This window comes from Panthera leo, chromosome D1, assembly GCF_018350215.1.
Source record: "Panthera leo isolate Ple1 chromosome D1, P.leo_Ple1_pat1.1, whole genome shotgun sequence".
NCBI lineage: Eukaryota > Metazoa > Chordata > Mammalia > Carnivora > Felidae > Panthera > Panthera leo.
The window spans coordinates 19,928,958-19,945,361 of NC_056688.1; the positions used below are offsets into that span (position 1 = coordinate 19,928,958).

Consider the following 16,404-nt stretch of genomic DNA (forward strand, 5'->3'; position numbering starts at 1 on the left):
TATATATATATGTACATATATATATATACGTATATATATATATAGTTCCCTTATATTTAGGAAAGCCCCACACATTGGACTTTCCGGACTTTATTATATCTCTTTCAGGGAATAATAAAACCACTTTGCACTCCAGGATTATGCACCGGCTAGTGATGATGTGGTTCCAAAAGCTTGTTGGGTGATAAGGGAAATCACAAGGTCTTGCCTTCGATTGTCCTTTTTCAAAGCATTTCTCATTGTCTTTATCTTCATTTATTATCGCTGGAACCCCAGAGTATAGGCAAGCCACTCTAATCTATAAGAGAGTCCCAGCAGCTTGCCTAAAGTCATACGTTTAAGTGGCCACACCTAACAACGATGACACCAACTAACCTCTATTGATCATTTTCTGCATGTCAAGAACTGTATAACCTGCTTTATCATCTTCCCCATTCCTAGTCCGTTGCTTCTTGCCATTAGACCAGTCTGTGCGGGGAGTAAAAAGAAGTGTTTGCAGACTGATCACAAACGAATAGTCCACATGTAAATAATTAACTATCAAAACGCCACTCAGGCATTTCGTAAAATGTCCGTGAGAAAGGGATATTCACGACCACTGTGGTGGGGAATTAAGTTCATGTTTCGTAAGGCAGAATTGGAAGCAAGTGACCGACTGAAGCAGAAATGTCCTCCTTGTGGTGTCCCTTGACCTTTCATTTCAAATACCTACCCCAACCACAAATGAAGCAACGTGAGCTTCTGGCCAAGATAGGAGAAAATGCCTTTTTTCCATATTCATTTTCCTCTTCTGTAAATGAAACTTCAGGTTACCCCCTAAATTAATTAATAAGTGCTACTTGCTTAAAGGAGTTAGCATTCCTCAAAAATACAATGAAATCCATCAGATCCCCTACTAATGGGCAGTTGACCCTTAAACAACACAGGGGGTGGGGGAGCTGACCCCCACACAGTCAAATCCACGTAGAGCCTTTGATTTCCCCAAAACTCAACTACTCACACCGTACTGTTGACTGGCAGCCTTACTGGTAACATAAATAGTTAATTAACACATATTTTGTATGTTCTAAGGAAGACAAAAGACAATGTTAAGAAAATCAAAGAAAATAAGGGGACAGTACTGTATTTATTTTAAAAAAAAATTCCGTGCGTATGAGTGAACGCATGCAGTTCAAACCTGTATTGCTCAAGGCTGAACTGTACTTGACAGTTTGTCCTGTCTACCCTGTGGCAACTGTTTTTCTGTCCTTTGGGGGAAATGCAATAAATTGTTGTCCAACAGCCCTCATCCCTCCGGGCTGGAAAGAGGGTGAGTGATTGCCAACATTGGTGAAATGATTTTCCTCACTCACCACGTAGCACCTCCCAGGCCATCCTGGGGCAAGTCTATGTCTTGGGTTTCCCCTTAAATGCATCCTGCAGTTCCTCCCAAGCTGATTTTACAGAGTTTCCAGAATCACCCTGTCTGAGCCTTGCAATGCACACGCAGACCCACGCACCATCTTGGGGGCCAGGACGTGGTCCTTATTCCAGGTTTTCTTTTCCCCTACAGAAAATCAGAATTCCATGCGATCATTTTTGTATATGAGGGGGAGAGAAAGAGATGAAGCCTCTAACTCTGTAAAAGTCAACAATAAAGCACGTGAGAGGCATGGCCTCTAAATTCCCTCCGAAATTAATTATGCCAAGTGAGCAGGCCTTTTAAAGCAGTGATGCCTAAATGACTGAATAAATGTGGTGGGCAGAGGGGCGAGGATGGATAGGGTATTATCAGTCAAGAAGGCACCACTGAAAGAGAAAGAGCCCCGTCACTCTGGAACAGGAGGGAGGTGGGACAGAAACAGGTTAAGGAAAACCAGTCTGGTGACTAATATCCAAGCATCATCCACAGGCACCAAGACTGAGCCTGGGGTCTGGGTGTACAAAGCAGCCCCAGTCTTAGGGAGCTGGGCCAGAAGGACCAAGGCAGAAAAAATAAAATATACACCAGTTGGGTAGGGCTTCAGAATAGGGCTCTGACTCGGTGTGGATGGGGCATGAGTCTGGAGTGTTAGAGGGGCAACGAATCATACTTCGGTGTGGGGCTCAAGGCAGAAGTCCACCCTATAGCCTAGATCAAAGTGTGGAACAGAGTGCATACTGGGAAGAATACTGTTCCAGGAAGGCTACCAGAGTACCCGGTTCCCTGGGTTCCAGGTCTCGCTGGTGGTTGGAGGCCTACCTGACTCTGAGTGGAGTCCACGAGTCCTGCGGTTGTGGCTGGAGGCATGGCGCATGCTTGTAGACAGGGGTGAGGAAGCGTGGACTCTGTCCTACCCCCATCAGAACTAGTTCAAACGTGGTAAGCCTTTCATGGGTTCAACTTCAAGGCAAGAACAGACAAAGGCAGAAATTAGCCAGGAGGAACTCGATCCCAGCACCTACCTGCTCTTTACTTACACAAATCTCCCACATTACAATGTGATCTCAACCATGGAAAGGACTTCCTAGACCACACAAAGTGGCCTTTTGTCACTGTCTGGGGCTCCCGGGAGACCACGGGACTAGATGACAGGTGATGATGGGAGAAAGAGCTTGCTCGGAACAATGAGGTGCGTCCCTAAAAGTGGTGATTCATGTCTCCCCCTATCCCCAGGGTATTGTGAGACACAGAAGGTTGTTTCCTAGGAGAAGTAGGCCTGCTGAGGGAATGTGATTTCGATGCGGGCAGGTTTCCTTCAAATGGAATAGCATCCTTCCTCTCTGGACAGTAAACCCAAGTGCACAGAAGGGCAACCTTCGGGGGGTGGGGGAAGGGAGGCACTTTCAGAAGCCATCCAAAATGGAGGATAAGTTTACCAGTATTAATCTCAGACCCAGGTTCAAATCCAGGCCCTAGGAGTTGCTAATGATGTTAAGTATAGGCAACTCATCTCTAAACTTTCTGAGCCTGTCTTGTCAACCATGAACGGGATTTGCCAAAGGGTCGCTGGGAGGGCTATACTCGATGAATGCAAGTAAGGCACTTTGCACAGAGCCTGACACGTGGGAGTATTTTAGTAAACCTTTGCAGTAGTAGCAGTAATGTATTCTGATCAAGATGCCATGCAAATTCACTTTGATAACTCACTACCACCTCCATCAACCCTCCACTAAACACCAACAGTGAAAGACAAAATAAGACAGAAAATATGACACAGTAGTACTCGAAAACAAGACACACATCTCCTAGGCTAGCAACCCTAAGTAGTAAACGGAGAGGGGAGCAGCAGAAGTGGCCGAGATTGAAGACACGCAGGGTCACCAAGATGGGAGGGCCCTGCATTGATCATCCCCTTATATGGCTTCGTACAATGCGTCATAATTACCATTTACATCGACAGCCGGCTCACCCCGACCACACACTGAGGGCTCCTCAAGCACAGAAACTCGGTTCCTCGTTGTCTCTGTGTTCCCTGAGCTTTTCCCAGTTCCAGGTGGACGGTCTGTGTTCAAAATAAGAAAGAAAAGACTGGTGAAGATTTTATAAGCTCACAGACCCAATGGACCTAAGAGCTGCTTGCAAAACCTATCCTTTCAACTCCCCAGCTCATTTTACAAGGCCAGCATTACCCCGACACCAAAGCCACATAAGGACACTAAGAAAAGAGAGCTGCAGACCAATATTCCTCCTAAAGATAGATGTAAAAATTCTCACCAAAATATTAGCAAACCAAATTCGATAGCACATTAAAAGGATCATACACTGTCATCAAGTGGGATTTATCCCTCAGATGCTAGGATGGTCCAACATACAAACATCCATGTAGGATACACTACATAGAATGAAAGGTAAAATTGTATGTTCACCTCATGAAGAAAAATCATTTAACAAAATATACCATCCCTTCATAATAAAAATGCTCAACAAATTGGGTGTAGAAGGAATACGCCTCCACATAATAAAGGCCATATACAACCAGCCTGCAGCTAACATCAAACTCAATGGCGAAAGACTGAAAGCTTTTCCCCTAACATCAGGAACAAGGCCAATTCTTACCACTCATATTCAACAAAGTGCTGAAAAAGCCTATCCAAAGCAATCAGGTAAGAAAAAGAAATAAAAGGCGTCCAAATTGGAAACACAGAAGTAAAAATGTCTTTGTTTGCAGATCATATGATTTTATATATAGAAAATCCTAAAGACTACCATAAGGCTGTCAGAGCTAGTCAACAAACTCAGTAAAGTTGCAGGATACAAAATCAACGTACAGAAATCATTTGTGTTTCTATGCACTAACAACAACACACCTAAAGGAGAAATAAAGCAATCCCATTCACAATAGCATCAAACACATAAAATACTTAGAAATCAATTCAACAAAAGAGGTGAAAGATCTGTATACTGAAATCTGCAAGACTAATGAAAGAAACTGAGGGCACAAATAGAAAGATATCCCATATTCATGGATGAGAAGAATTAATAATATTAAAATGTCCATTCTACCCTAAGCCATCTGTAGATTAAATGCAATCCCTATCAAAATCCCAACGGTGTTTTCCACAGAAATCAAAAAAACAATCCTAAAATTTGTATGAGACCACAAAAGATCATAAATAGCCAAAGTAAACCCAACAAAAAACAACAAAGCTGGAAGCATCACACTTGCTGACTTCAAATTATACTACAAAGCTATAGTAATCCAAACAGTATGGTACTGGCATGAAAATAGACACAGACCAATGGAACAGAATTGATAGCCTAGAAATAAACCCTCCAATACATTCAACTAACATTTGATAAAGGAGCCGAGAATACTCAGTGAGGAAAGGATAGTCTCTTCAATAAATGGTGTTAGGAAAATAGCATAACAGCCTGCAGATACAGCAGTCACAAAAATTAACTCAAAATGGATTAAAGACTTAAAACATAACGACTGAAACCATAAAACCTCCAGAAGGAAACATAGGGAAAAAGCTCCTTGACGTTGTTCTTGGCAACAATTTTTTGGATGGGACACGAAAAGCACAAGTAACAGTCGCCAAAATTTATAAGTGAGACTACATCAAACTAAGAATCTCCTGCAAAGCAAAAGAATTTAAAAAATTAAAAAGCAACCTACACAATAGGAGAGCATATGTACAAATCCTATCTCTGATAAGGGGTTAATATCTAAAACATATGAAGAACTGGTACCAAAAAAAAATCTGATTAAAAATGGGCAGAAGAACTTCACCAATATTTTTCCAAAAATGACATACAAATGGCTAACAAGTACATGAAAAGATGCTCAATATCACGTGGTCAGGGAAATGCGCTTTTTTATTATGAAATTTATTGTCAAATTGGTTTCCATACAACACCCAGTGCTCATCCCAACAGGTGCCCTCAATACCCATCACCCACTCACCCCTCCCTCCCACCCCCCATAAACCCTCAGTTTGTTCTCAGTTTTTAGGAGTCTCTTATGTTTTGGCTTCCTCCCTCTCTAACCATTTTTTTTCCTTCCGCTCCCCCATGGGTTTCTGTTAAGTTTCTCAGGATCCACATAGGAGTGAAAACATATGGAATCTGTCCTTCTCTGTATGACTTATTTCACTTAAGATAACACTCTCCAGTAGGGAAATGCAATTTAAAACCACAATGAGATACCACCTCACACCTGTCAGAATGGCTGTCATCAAAAAGAAATGAGCTGTTGAGTGTTGGTGAACATGTAGGTCAGCGTAGCCACTATGGGAAACAATATGGAGAGTCCTTAAAAAATTAAAGATAGAACTCCCGTAGAATCCTGCAATCCCACTTCTGGGCAAATATTCAAAGGAAACGAATACAGGATCTCAAAGAGGTATCTGCGCATGATATCACTCGTTTATGGAATCTAAAAAGCCAAACTCCAAGAAACAGGAGTAGAATGTGGTAGAAACTGGAGCGGGGGCAGGGATCGGGAGATGTCGGCCAAAGTGTACAAACTTCTAGTTGATAAGTTCTGGGGATCTAATGCACACTGTGGGGATTATAGTTGATAATATTGTATTACATACTTGAAAGTTGCCAAGATGGTCGAACATAAATGTTCTCACCACAAAAAGGAAACTGATCATGTGACGTGACGAAAGTGTTAGGCAACACTATGGTGGATAAATCGTCTTGTACTATGTAAGGGTATCCGATCAACACTTTTACACCTTAAACTTTCATGACGGTAAGTGTCAGTTATATCCCAATAAAGCTGGAAACAATGTAAAAATAAATAAAACCTATCCTTACAGCTTCTCATGGGTAAGGCTACAGAAGAGAGGCTTAGGAAATCTCCGGTGATCTAAAGAGAGAAAGAGAGGGGGGCGCCTGGGTGGCTCAGTCGGTTAAGCATCCGACTCTGGGTTTCCGCTCAGGTAATGACCTCACAGTTGGTGAGTTCGAGCCCCGCCTCAGGCTCTGCACTAACAGCCAAGAAGCAGCTTGGGATTCTCTGTCTCTGTCCTCTCTCTGCCCCTCCCCTGCTCATTCTCTTTCTCTCTCAGAAAATAAATAAATAAAACATGAAAGAAAAAGAAAAGAACAGTTAACATGTTGGAAGGGAAGGGAAGGAAGGAAGGAGAGAAAGAAAAGAAAGGAAAGAAAGAAAAGAAAGGGGAGGAAGGAAAGAAAGAAAGAAATCAATCTAACCTCTGCTTCCTGTTAGCAATGTGACCTAGCACTGATGGTAAGATTAGTCAAACTGCTTATGAGTTATCCTGCAAGTGATATCTGCAAATGAAAAATGTTTTATTTTTCAGCCGGTCACTCTAACACCACACATGCACAGCCTTTATTTCTGTGCATTGTGTACGTTTGGATCCCACTTCTACGTAGTGGAAATACTCTTCCCTATACCTCCATCCTTTCTAGGGAAATGGGTGAACAGAAACATGGAACTCTAGAAAGGTCTTGAAAGAAAACGTTTAGAATAATATCAGTTGCTTTGTCTTGGGATCAAAATGTTTTCATTGCCTTTGTTCATTTTTCTATTACAGACCTCACATTCCAGTCGGCAAATTAGTGGTTTCAGAATCCTATGACACTTACATTAGTAGAAGTTTCCAAGTAACAAAAGAAATAATAAGCGAATGTAAAAGTAAAGGTAGGTGGTATTATTTTGGACTCCATATTTAAAAATGTGATCATTTAGGGGCGCCTGGGTGGCTCAGTTGGTTAAGCGTCCAACTCTTGATTTCGGCTCAGGTCACGATCTCACGGTTTTGTGAGTTCAGGCCCTGCGCGTCGGGCTCTGTGCTGACAGTGCAGAGCCTGCTTGAGATTCTCTCTCTCTCTCTCTCTCTCTCTCTCTCTCTCTGCCACTTCCGCACTTGTGCTCTCTCTCAAAATAAACAAATGTTAAATATGTGATCATTTCTCCATCCTGGTTAATAAGCTATTCAAGATATTCTAACTTGCTTAATAATAAAGAAAAGTAGTTCTAGACCTTCATGTAGATACTTCCACGTTAAATTTGTAATATCCTCTCTTGAATAGCTAAAATGGCAGATATTCCATAGGAATACACCAGACTTAGTTACTGTATGAAATAGTTTACAATTCTGCATAACACTATTTTGCCTATAATTTGATCCAGGGGCACAGGCACCCACACACAAACACACCTTCGCCAATACACGGTCACTGCTAACACTGACCAAAAGTAGTGTTCTGGAAGATTCCAGTATGTTCCCTATTGAATCTTATAAACACTGAACTCAAATATTAAGTGATACAAAAGACAATTCACTCTAAATTTTTAGATAAAAAAGGGTTACAAAAGCGTATGCGCATTACCATTCCTTTTTAAGTTACTTATCTTCGGGGCGCCTGGGTGGCTCAGTCCGTTAAGCGTCTGACTTTGGCTCAGGTCATGATTTCACAGTTCATGAGCTCGAGCCCGGTGTCGGGCTCTGTGCTGACAGCTCAGAGCCTGGAGCCTGCTTCAGGTTCTGTGTGTGTGTCTCCCTCTCTGTCCCTTCCCCACTCACACTCGGTCTCTCTCTCTCTCTCAAAAATAAAAATTTATTAAAAATTGATAAACCACTCACTTCATTACTACTCCTATGCACCCACTGTAAAGATACTCATCAGCATATTCTATCAGCCAGAAAATATGAAGTGCTCACACAATTCTATAGTGGTGACATTGAGAATTGTTATTAGAAATGGCAGAGAGCCCTACAGACACAGAATAATTTGTATCTTGATTGTGGAGGTTACGAAGAGTTACACAGGAAATAGTTGGATAAACTTGGTGCAGTCGAAATAAACCAAGTAGGTTATATCAGCATCCACATCCTGATTGAGCTAGGGTACCATAGCTAGGCAAGATGTTACCACTGGAGGAGGCTGGATGACCGGAATATGGGACCTCCTTGGTGTGCGTATGTGTGTATATAGTATACAGTTTAGTATATAGTATATATACGATACACACACACAATATATGTTTGTGTATATACACGTTACACAATATAGAGGTCATACGTATATAATTATATATATGTATATACATTATATAACTTAATATATTGTAAATATTTATATATTGCATATATACATAATTATAACCTCCTGTACATCTATAATTATTTTAAGATTAAAAGGGTTGGTTTGTTTTTTAATGATGTTAGGCTGCCTTAACAATCGCTTAGCCAAATTGTCTCATTCTTGAGAATGTTTGTCCCTCCCTGGAACATTCGTCTTCCAGTATTTATGGAGTTAACATAGGTCTTTATAGGAATGGTCTTCCCAGTCCCTTACCTTTTTTTTTTTTTTTTTTCTCTTCTCCAGGAAATAACATCCTGATTGTGGCTCACGCATCTTCCCTTGAAGCATGTACCTGCCAGCTCCAGGGTCTGTCACCCCAGAACTCCAAGGACTTTGTACAAATGGTCCGAAAGGTAATTCACACTTACATTTCGGAGGCCTGTGGTGCCAAGTAGTCTCAGAGCAGTTCGATGACTGGCCGGTAGCTAAGTTGTTCGCAGCACGAGTTTATCCTGAGCTGGGAATACGCACGTATTGATTCACTCGACCAAGATGTCCTGAGTGGTGCTCTGTGTAAGGCACTTTATGAGGCCTCGTGGAAGAGAGATGTGTTTGAGCTGGTTTTAGTTGCTAAGAGTGCACATTTAGAAAGGAGCTAAGAATTATCAGCAGACTGTCTGGATTTCCCTCGGGGGGCCATGGATTGGATGAAGAGGGGGGAGTGGACCAACACAGAGCCTCTGAAGCCTCGGCCAGAAGAGAGGGCCTGGCAGGTAGGCCAAAGCAAGCAGTGATTTAAAACGATCAGGCTGGGGGCGCCTGGGTGGCTCAGTCAGTTGAGCGTCCGACTTCGGCTCAGGTCACGATCTCACGGGGTGTGAGTTCGAGCCCCACGTCGGGCTCTGTGCTGTCAGCTCGGAGCCTGGAGCCTGCTTCGGATTCTGTGTCTCCTCTCTCTGCCCGTCCCCTACTTGTGCTCTGTCTCTCAAAAATAAATAAATGTAAAAAAAAAAAAAATTTTTTTTTTAAACGATCGGGCTGTTGGGCAAACCAGGAACAAGGCCACAAGACAAAACCCATGAGACTGACCAACCCATCTGGCTTCTTCCTTCTCGTGCCTGTGCAGGAGGCTTTCCTGTCAGTCGCCCTCCCACACGCTTCCCTCCAGGCTGACTTACGTGCTTCCTGTATCTGCCCCCGGAGAACCTGATCCAAACTCGATTGCGATTCTTTCTCTCCGTTTTTAAAAGCTTATTTACACGTCCACGTCTCCCCGTGACTCCGTAAGCTGCTTGAGGGCAGAGATTTTTGCCTTTCTGTATAACTGCAGCTCTGGTGACACACACAAAAATACGTTTCGAGCTGAATTTAGGAACGGCACAGCTCCCGCTTTGAATGTTATAGGTGCCCATGCCAAAAAAAAAAAAAAAAAAAGGACAAAACTGGGTGAAATATTTTTCAAAATAGCATCCTCTCTCTCATTGCCCAAATATTATTTCTGAAATGTCCCAGCTGCATTTTTAGCTTGATTTGCAATTAAGAATCAACTCTGAGCACCTCAGCTTTCTGCATTATTGTCCGCTTTCCTCCCACACAATCAAGAAGCAATCTATACACAATTACTTAATTACACTAGGGAGCTCACCATTTAATAAAGCCTTCCGATGAATCCCCTTGCAGTGTAAATACTCTTCCCTCTAATTTGTCAGTTTTGTCCATCTCATTTGTCTTTATTGACTCTTCCAAGAGACGCAGGTCTACCGAGCCCCTATTAATGCCTGTGAATATTTTTTTTTTAACGTTTGTTTATTTTTGAGACAGAGAGCGACAGAACATGAATGGGGGGAGGGTCAAAGAGAGGGGAAGACACAGAAAACGAAGCAGGCTCCAGGCTCTGAGCTGTCGGCACAGAGCCCGATGCGGGGCTCGAGCTCCCGGACCGCGAGACCGTGACCTGAGCCGAAGTCGGATGCTTAACCGACTGAACCACCCAGGCGCCCCAATGAATATTCTTTATTCTCATGGGCCACCCGAAGATCTTTGTGTCTAGGTAAAAGTTAAAGCATTAAACCTCTGTTTTCTATTCTTCCCTGTCTTTACCACTCTGACTTCAGATCCCATACCTGGGGTTTTGTTCCTGTGAAGAACTGGGAGAAACTGGAATATGGCAGCTGACAGACCCACCTATCCTTCCTCTTACCCATGGACCAACTGGGGGCTTTAACTGGAGAGAGACCTTGCTACAGGAATAAGCCACACCAGTGAATGAGATGGAAAGGCTTTAGCAAGCCTTTGGGAGAAGGGTCTTTCTGTGTGTTTAGTAACAGTGGGAAAGTCGGCACCACCTTCTCAGTGGACAGCTCAGAATAATTTAGCATACTTCCTTTCACGCTTTCACGCTCTCATGATGAGACTGTGAAGGAGAAAAAGACTTGATTCAGGGATAAAATTCATTCTCTCTGGATGCTTACCTAGCTAACAAGGCTTTCGAGAATTGTCTTCACAAATCGAGGCAGCTGCTACGGCAAAGGATGGGTTTCTTCCTTCCTTCTACACATGGCCAAGGAGTCAGAGCGCTCCCAAAGGGAGCGGTCAGCTCGCGCTAAGGAAAGGTTCGGGATGAGGGAGTAAGTCCAGAATCCAGCTGGAGGGACACTGAGCTGCCATTTTGGTGATGGGATTTTCTTTTTAACTCCATGTTCCGGTTAGGCAAAGCCAAGCTGAAGAATTCTTTGACCGTTCTTAGAAAACGTGCCCCTGCAGAGTTATTCTTAGGTTCCCCATCAAATTCTACCCTCAACGTGACCCACCCACCAGTGCTGCTGGCTCAAGACGCCTGCTTGAGGACTCACATCCACCCCGGTACCACCACACTGTCTCTAGAACAGCTGGCTACAGCTTTTTGCTACAGTCCTTCTCCCTCGCTTCTGTCTGTGAAATGGGAGACAAAGCACTTTTGGAGACTCGGGAGGAAGATAAACGTGTGAAGTATTCAGTCGTAGGAGCAAAGAACTTGCAAAATATAAAGTCACCTGGAATTTTCCATGTCACAGCACTTCCAAACGGCCATGATTTGCTTGTCTTTGCCCATAGAGTCTAGACTGTGGTAACTGGTTAAGGATGTCGACGATTTGAAAGCATGTACGTTCGATACATTATTTGAGTCAGCAAGCAGCTCATTCTTGTGCAATATGGACATCTTTACAAACCATTCCAAGGGTCAGGTCATTGTATACTTAGGGTACCTGTCAAACATAGCAGAACATCCACCAATGGATCGGTTATACCAGGGAAGATATTGAAGTCAGGGAACTAATTTAAAGGATGACAGTCACGATCGCTGTTTGTGCTGTCGTTTTTATTTGTGTGTTTTTCTATAACTTAAAATATGTAGGTAGGGCTACTTAAGAAAAGGTGGGAGAGCCATATCCTGTGGTTTCTCCTCATACCTTGCTTCCCAAATTCAGAGGGAGTCTATTTAAAAGAAAAATAAATGACAATCAAACCAAAACATCAGTTATCAATGTGTATTTAATTGTGTGACTAGCTGACTGTTGGCAACAGACAATGGTCTGGTACAGTGTAGTTCACTAGATAGAATATGTGTGCAAAAGTCCCAGACGTTTAAAGGAAACATTAGTGCAAAACAAATCAATAGACGTTGTGGCACTTGAATAAGCTTCAAAACCCAAATAGATGTAAAACCCAGTATGTAAAAATAGATCTATGCTCCTGTTTGAAACTGGCATTTGAGGATTCCTAAAAAGTAGTAAAAGGATGCTGGCTATGCATGTTAATCAGCAAGAGGCTTACAGTTGGTTTTTCTTTCTTTTTAAGTCACTTGGACACATAGGTCATGAATTTTACATTTTAAGAAACAATCTTGATTTCTTCCAGCACTGCACAAACACTGATCCCGCTACTGGGTATAAAAGTACTCTGGGCGGATACCATTGAGTGATAGAAAAGTTTTAACCTTATAATGGGGGAAATACTCCTTTCTCTTAAAAGGTTTTAAGAGAAAAATCACGTTACAGCCGATGTAACATCACTGCTGTTCGTTCTTTGATCTGTCATGAAGTGAATCCACTGTTTAACCAGATCTGTCACATTTATTAGATTCTCCACAAATTTTCATGGACTTCCAATGCTCAGAATAATGCTTGAACACTTTACGTTCGATTTCCTTGAAAGCTATAGCGGTGTGTTCTCGGCAGGGTCTGTACTTGAACTGAACAAAGTTTAGAATAGGCCACGCCCTCCCTCACTCTTGGCTGTCTCGGTCCTAGATGACCTGATAGGCCAGGTTAGCTGGGCAACAATCTATCGTCCTTAGCACAATATGGACAGAGTCTTAGGCTGTCATGTACGTGGGCAGGAGGCACAGATCTGAAATCACTTTCTGAATAATTTAGGTGGAAAACCCTGAATTAGAGAGTTTATTCCTCTGCTTGAATCCTCTAGATTGTTTATCAAAATGGTCTGAATGGTTGGAATTCCTATTAAATTCTCTTTTCACATATACCTGTTTAAAAAACTAAACTCGGACTCCCAACTGAGAAGTTCTCTGAAAATCATGTTGAATCTATGTGTAGTAAAAGGAATGCACAAGTATATTACATGATTTCATTTTCATCCACAAAGCCTAGGTTGATATTACAACCTGAAGTTCAGTGTGGTTCTTTTGGATCTGAGGCTGATATTTATTAAGAACAAAACCTGGAAGGGAGGAGAGAGGAGAGAAGGAAGGAAGGAAGGAAGGAAGGAAGGAAGGAAGGAAGGAAGGACGGACATGCAAGAGAGGAAGAATCAAATGTTTCTGGTAGAGAGGATTTTTTTTTTTTTTTAATGTAGAAAGTTACCTGAAATGAACAGAGATGAAATTAACTGAAGGATTTAATCTGGGACTGAAACTCTGCAACAGTTTGCTGCTTGCCCTACTGTGCCACATCAATCGGCTAATGCCCCAGGATTATTCATAGATGGGACTTGGGTTTCGGTGATTTTAACACGCCACGTCTATTCCTTGTGGACTAGAATAATTGGCACATTTTAATGCACAAGCTGGGAGTCTTACTTTCCCAGGCCCTCTTCTCCATCGCTGTGTTGGTAGCTAGGAGCTTTACCCCAGTGTGGAGTTAGAATACAGTGTTTTCCATTACATTTAGATTCATAGAATCTGAATGGCTGATTAAATGGCCATCTGATGGCTAAAAGAGGGGGGTATTTTTCACCCTGTAGTGGAAGGCTTGGAGGAGTTTCTACTTTTTATTTGAAGTATACTTTAACCAAAGAATTATTTTAGAATAACCTTATATTTAGAAGATGATTTTGCAAAAAATAAACATAAAAAAACAAAAAATACTATCTTCTGGAGTGAGGTCGGTTTGCTAAATCACTGTGGATAATTTTCCCGCATTTCAAGCTGATGTGGTCATTTTCCCGTCAGTGGTATTTGGAGGCATATACATCGTCATCCAGCTGTGCTTAGCGTTACCATAAATGTATCTTTTCCACTCAACTAGCTGTGTTCCTATTAAAGGCCAGTTACCCAGTGTCACTGGGTACTCACTGAAGAGCGATGGTCAGAGAAGTTCCTATCTCCTTGCCTTTGTAGGAAAGCGTCTCCTGTGTAGCAAAAAGAAAAGTATTCCTCCGTAACCTAGGCACTCCGCAACTCCAGTGTTTAATTTGAGACCAGTGATGAATTGCTCTTTGGAATCTACTCTAAGTAATGCGTGTGTTCGAATACAGATGAACCTCCTTTTATTTTCACAGGCAAAGTCACAACTGTACTGTGTCTGCACAAACTTCTCAGATAATGAGGCACAGGGTTATTTGCATTTAAATTGTAGTCCTGCACGTATGAGAACTGAGAGGTGCTAGCTAGTCCGGGTGCCTTGCCAGGAGGGATGATGAGCCTGGCCTTGGAGGGTAGGGAAAAGAGCTATTTAACATCTACGTAGGTTAATATTCACTTTACAAAGGTGATGGCGGGGGGGCGGATATTTTGTTCGGTGATGGCAGATGCTTTTCCTGTTTAAACATAGGATTCAAATCGGGTTTACTTCTCTTGAACACTTCACCATTATGACTTTTCCTAGGAAAGGTAACTAGCTAGAAAGAAAATTCAAGGGAAGGAAGAACTGCCGTTAAATACAGAGGAAATAACGTGATCTTTAAATACATATAATGTTGTGTTCCGTCTATGTAAGCTTAAAATAATAGCAAGTAGTCAGACTTAATACACAATCAGCTCTTAGAAACGTATTACACAAAACCACTTAGCTGCCACGGCCCCCACAAAAATCAGAATTTTATAGCTGTTTTGAACTATTCTTGGACTTTGTACAGGATACAATTGTATAATGGGAAATGTGTGCTGGTTCTTTTCTCTGATTGTCACTCAAGATGGGAACACCATCCCAAAGCATTCTGGTTCTGCATAGACCATTCCCAACCTGCTGTTTCTGGAGGTGTATCCGTTTCACTCTCATTTATAAGGCTATTGTATCGTGTGCGGTTTTTTTGTTTTTGTTTTTGTTTTTTTGGTTTCTGGGGGCTTGGTTTGGTTTTTATTCTACGTGATTCGGGTGTATTTATTTGACGAAAAAGGTCTGTAATTATAAAAAAGGAAACCCGCACCAAATTGTATCGCCAAGTTCCTTGTAAACGACCTGTGGCATCCGTGCTCTCCTGGCTGTGTGTTCTTCCTCTGGATACTGCTGTAATTAGATCATTCCATTCCACGAGCATCTCCGTTGAAGTGGTTCATAGATGATTTAATAAAGAGGAGCTGTGTCCTCAGTCAATCCAGAGCCATCTCCTATTAAATTCTGAGTGGTCTCTCTTCCTTCATGTCTTTCGATGCTGCTGTGGTCATTACTATTTCATCAATGTCCATTAAGAGTGTGATCCTTGGGGCGCCTGGGTGGCTCAGTCGGTTAAGCGGCCGACTTCGGCTCAGGTCACAATCTCGCGGTCCATGAGTTCAAGCCCCGCGTCGGGCTCTGTGCTGACAGCTCAGAGCCTGGAGCCTGTTTCAGATTCTGTGTCTCCCTCTCTCTGACCCTCCCCCGTTCATGCTCTGTCTCTCTCTGTCTCGAAAATAAATGTTAAAAAAAAAAATTAAAAAAAAAAGAGTGTGAGCCTTCACTCAGAGGGCCAGAGGGGCATTTGCTGCTGATGGAAATGGAGGGATGATGCTCCAAGCAGCACTGTGGGTCTCCCTGGTCCCCTCTGGCGAGGCTGCTCTCCGAGTCACCCAGGCTGGAGAGGGGACACCCAGGAGTGAGAAAACAAGCTCCAAAATGCTCCCACTGCCCACAGGCGAGCCTTCACCCCTCACCCCTGCTCACTTTGAGGACGTAAGTGCTCCAGGAATGATCCATAGACTAAGAATTTGGGTAAATGAGGGGCGCCTGAGTGGCTCAGTCAGTTAAGCATCTGGCTCTTGATTTCATCCCAGGTCATGATCTCATAGTTCAGGAGTTCAAGCCCCGTGTCAGGCTCTGCATTGATAGCGTGGAGCCTCCTTGGGATTCTCTCTCTCTCTCCCTCTCTCTCACACACACACAAAATAAATAAATAAACATAAAAAAGGAATTTGGTAAGACAGAGGGAAAATCCAGCTCAAGCTAGGTTCCACACTCCCCAAAGCCGTAATAGAGCCCATTTTTGAGGTACGGATACATTAAGCTGATGTAGAACAAGCCACGTGTACCAATTTATACTCCGACGCGAACACAGATTTTCACGGACACAGCCAGCCACTCCCCTGATACGGTTTACTGCCCGAGAAAACAGCAGCTCCTGCTGCTGTCGGACAAAAGACCGGATGTGTTTAGCCTTGTGGCTCGTCCTCGGTCGTTCTCTGCTTGACAGACGCCCTAACTCATTTTGCCCTCTTGTGATGGAAGGAAAGGCTGCCTGCA

At 42.8% G+C, this 16,404-nt stretch overlaps 1 protein-coding gene and 1 long non-coding RNA gene across 5 annotated transcripts in view; one reads left to right on the forward strand and one right to left on the reverse strand.

Annotated features, from left to right (window-relative positions):
• Nucleotides 1-16,404, forward strand: part of UBASH3B (ubiquitin associated and SH3 domain containing B) — a 144,502-nt gene that overhangs the window by 124,241 nt on the left and 3,857 nt on the right. For 2 of the 3 annotated variants that reach the window (XM_042905039.1, XM_042905041.1), the window contains exons 12-14: nucleotides 6,976-7,082; nucleotides 8,774-8,883; nucleotides 10,585-15,304. In XM_042905039.1, the coding sequence (XP_042760973.1) occupies nucleotides 6,976-7,082; nucleotides 8,774-8,883; nucleotides 10,585-10,722 (355 nt within the window). In that variant the 3' untranslated portion in view covers nucleotides 10,723-15,304. Of the gene's footprint in view, nucleotides 1-6,975; nucleotides 7,083-8,773; nucleotides 8,884-10,584; nucleotides 15,305-16,404 lie in introns of those variants that run through there. The other variant, XM_042905040.1, reaches the window with a different exon arrangement.
• LOC122199741 lies at nucleotides 1,111-9,340 on the reverse strand. Of its 2 annotated transcripts, none has more exons than XR_006193608.1 (3): nucleotides 8,899-9,340; nucleotides 3,348-3,464; nucleotides 1,111-2,362 (listed from the first exon to the last, which is right to left on the reverse strand). It is a non-coding gene; the product is annotated as an uncharacterized LOC122199741 (long non-coding RNA). The 2 variants fall into 2 exon arrangements; XR_006193609.1 differs by having other exon boundaries at nucleotides 1,111-1,546; nucleotides 2,222-3,464.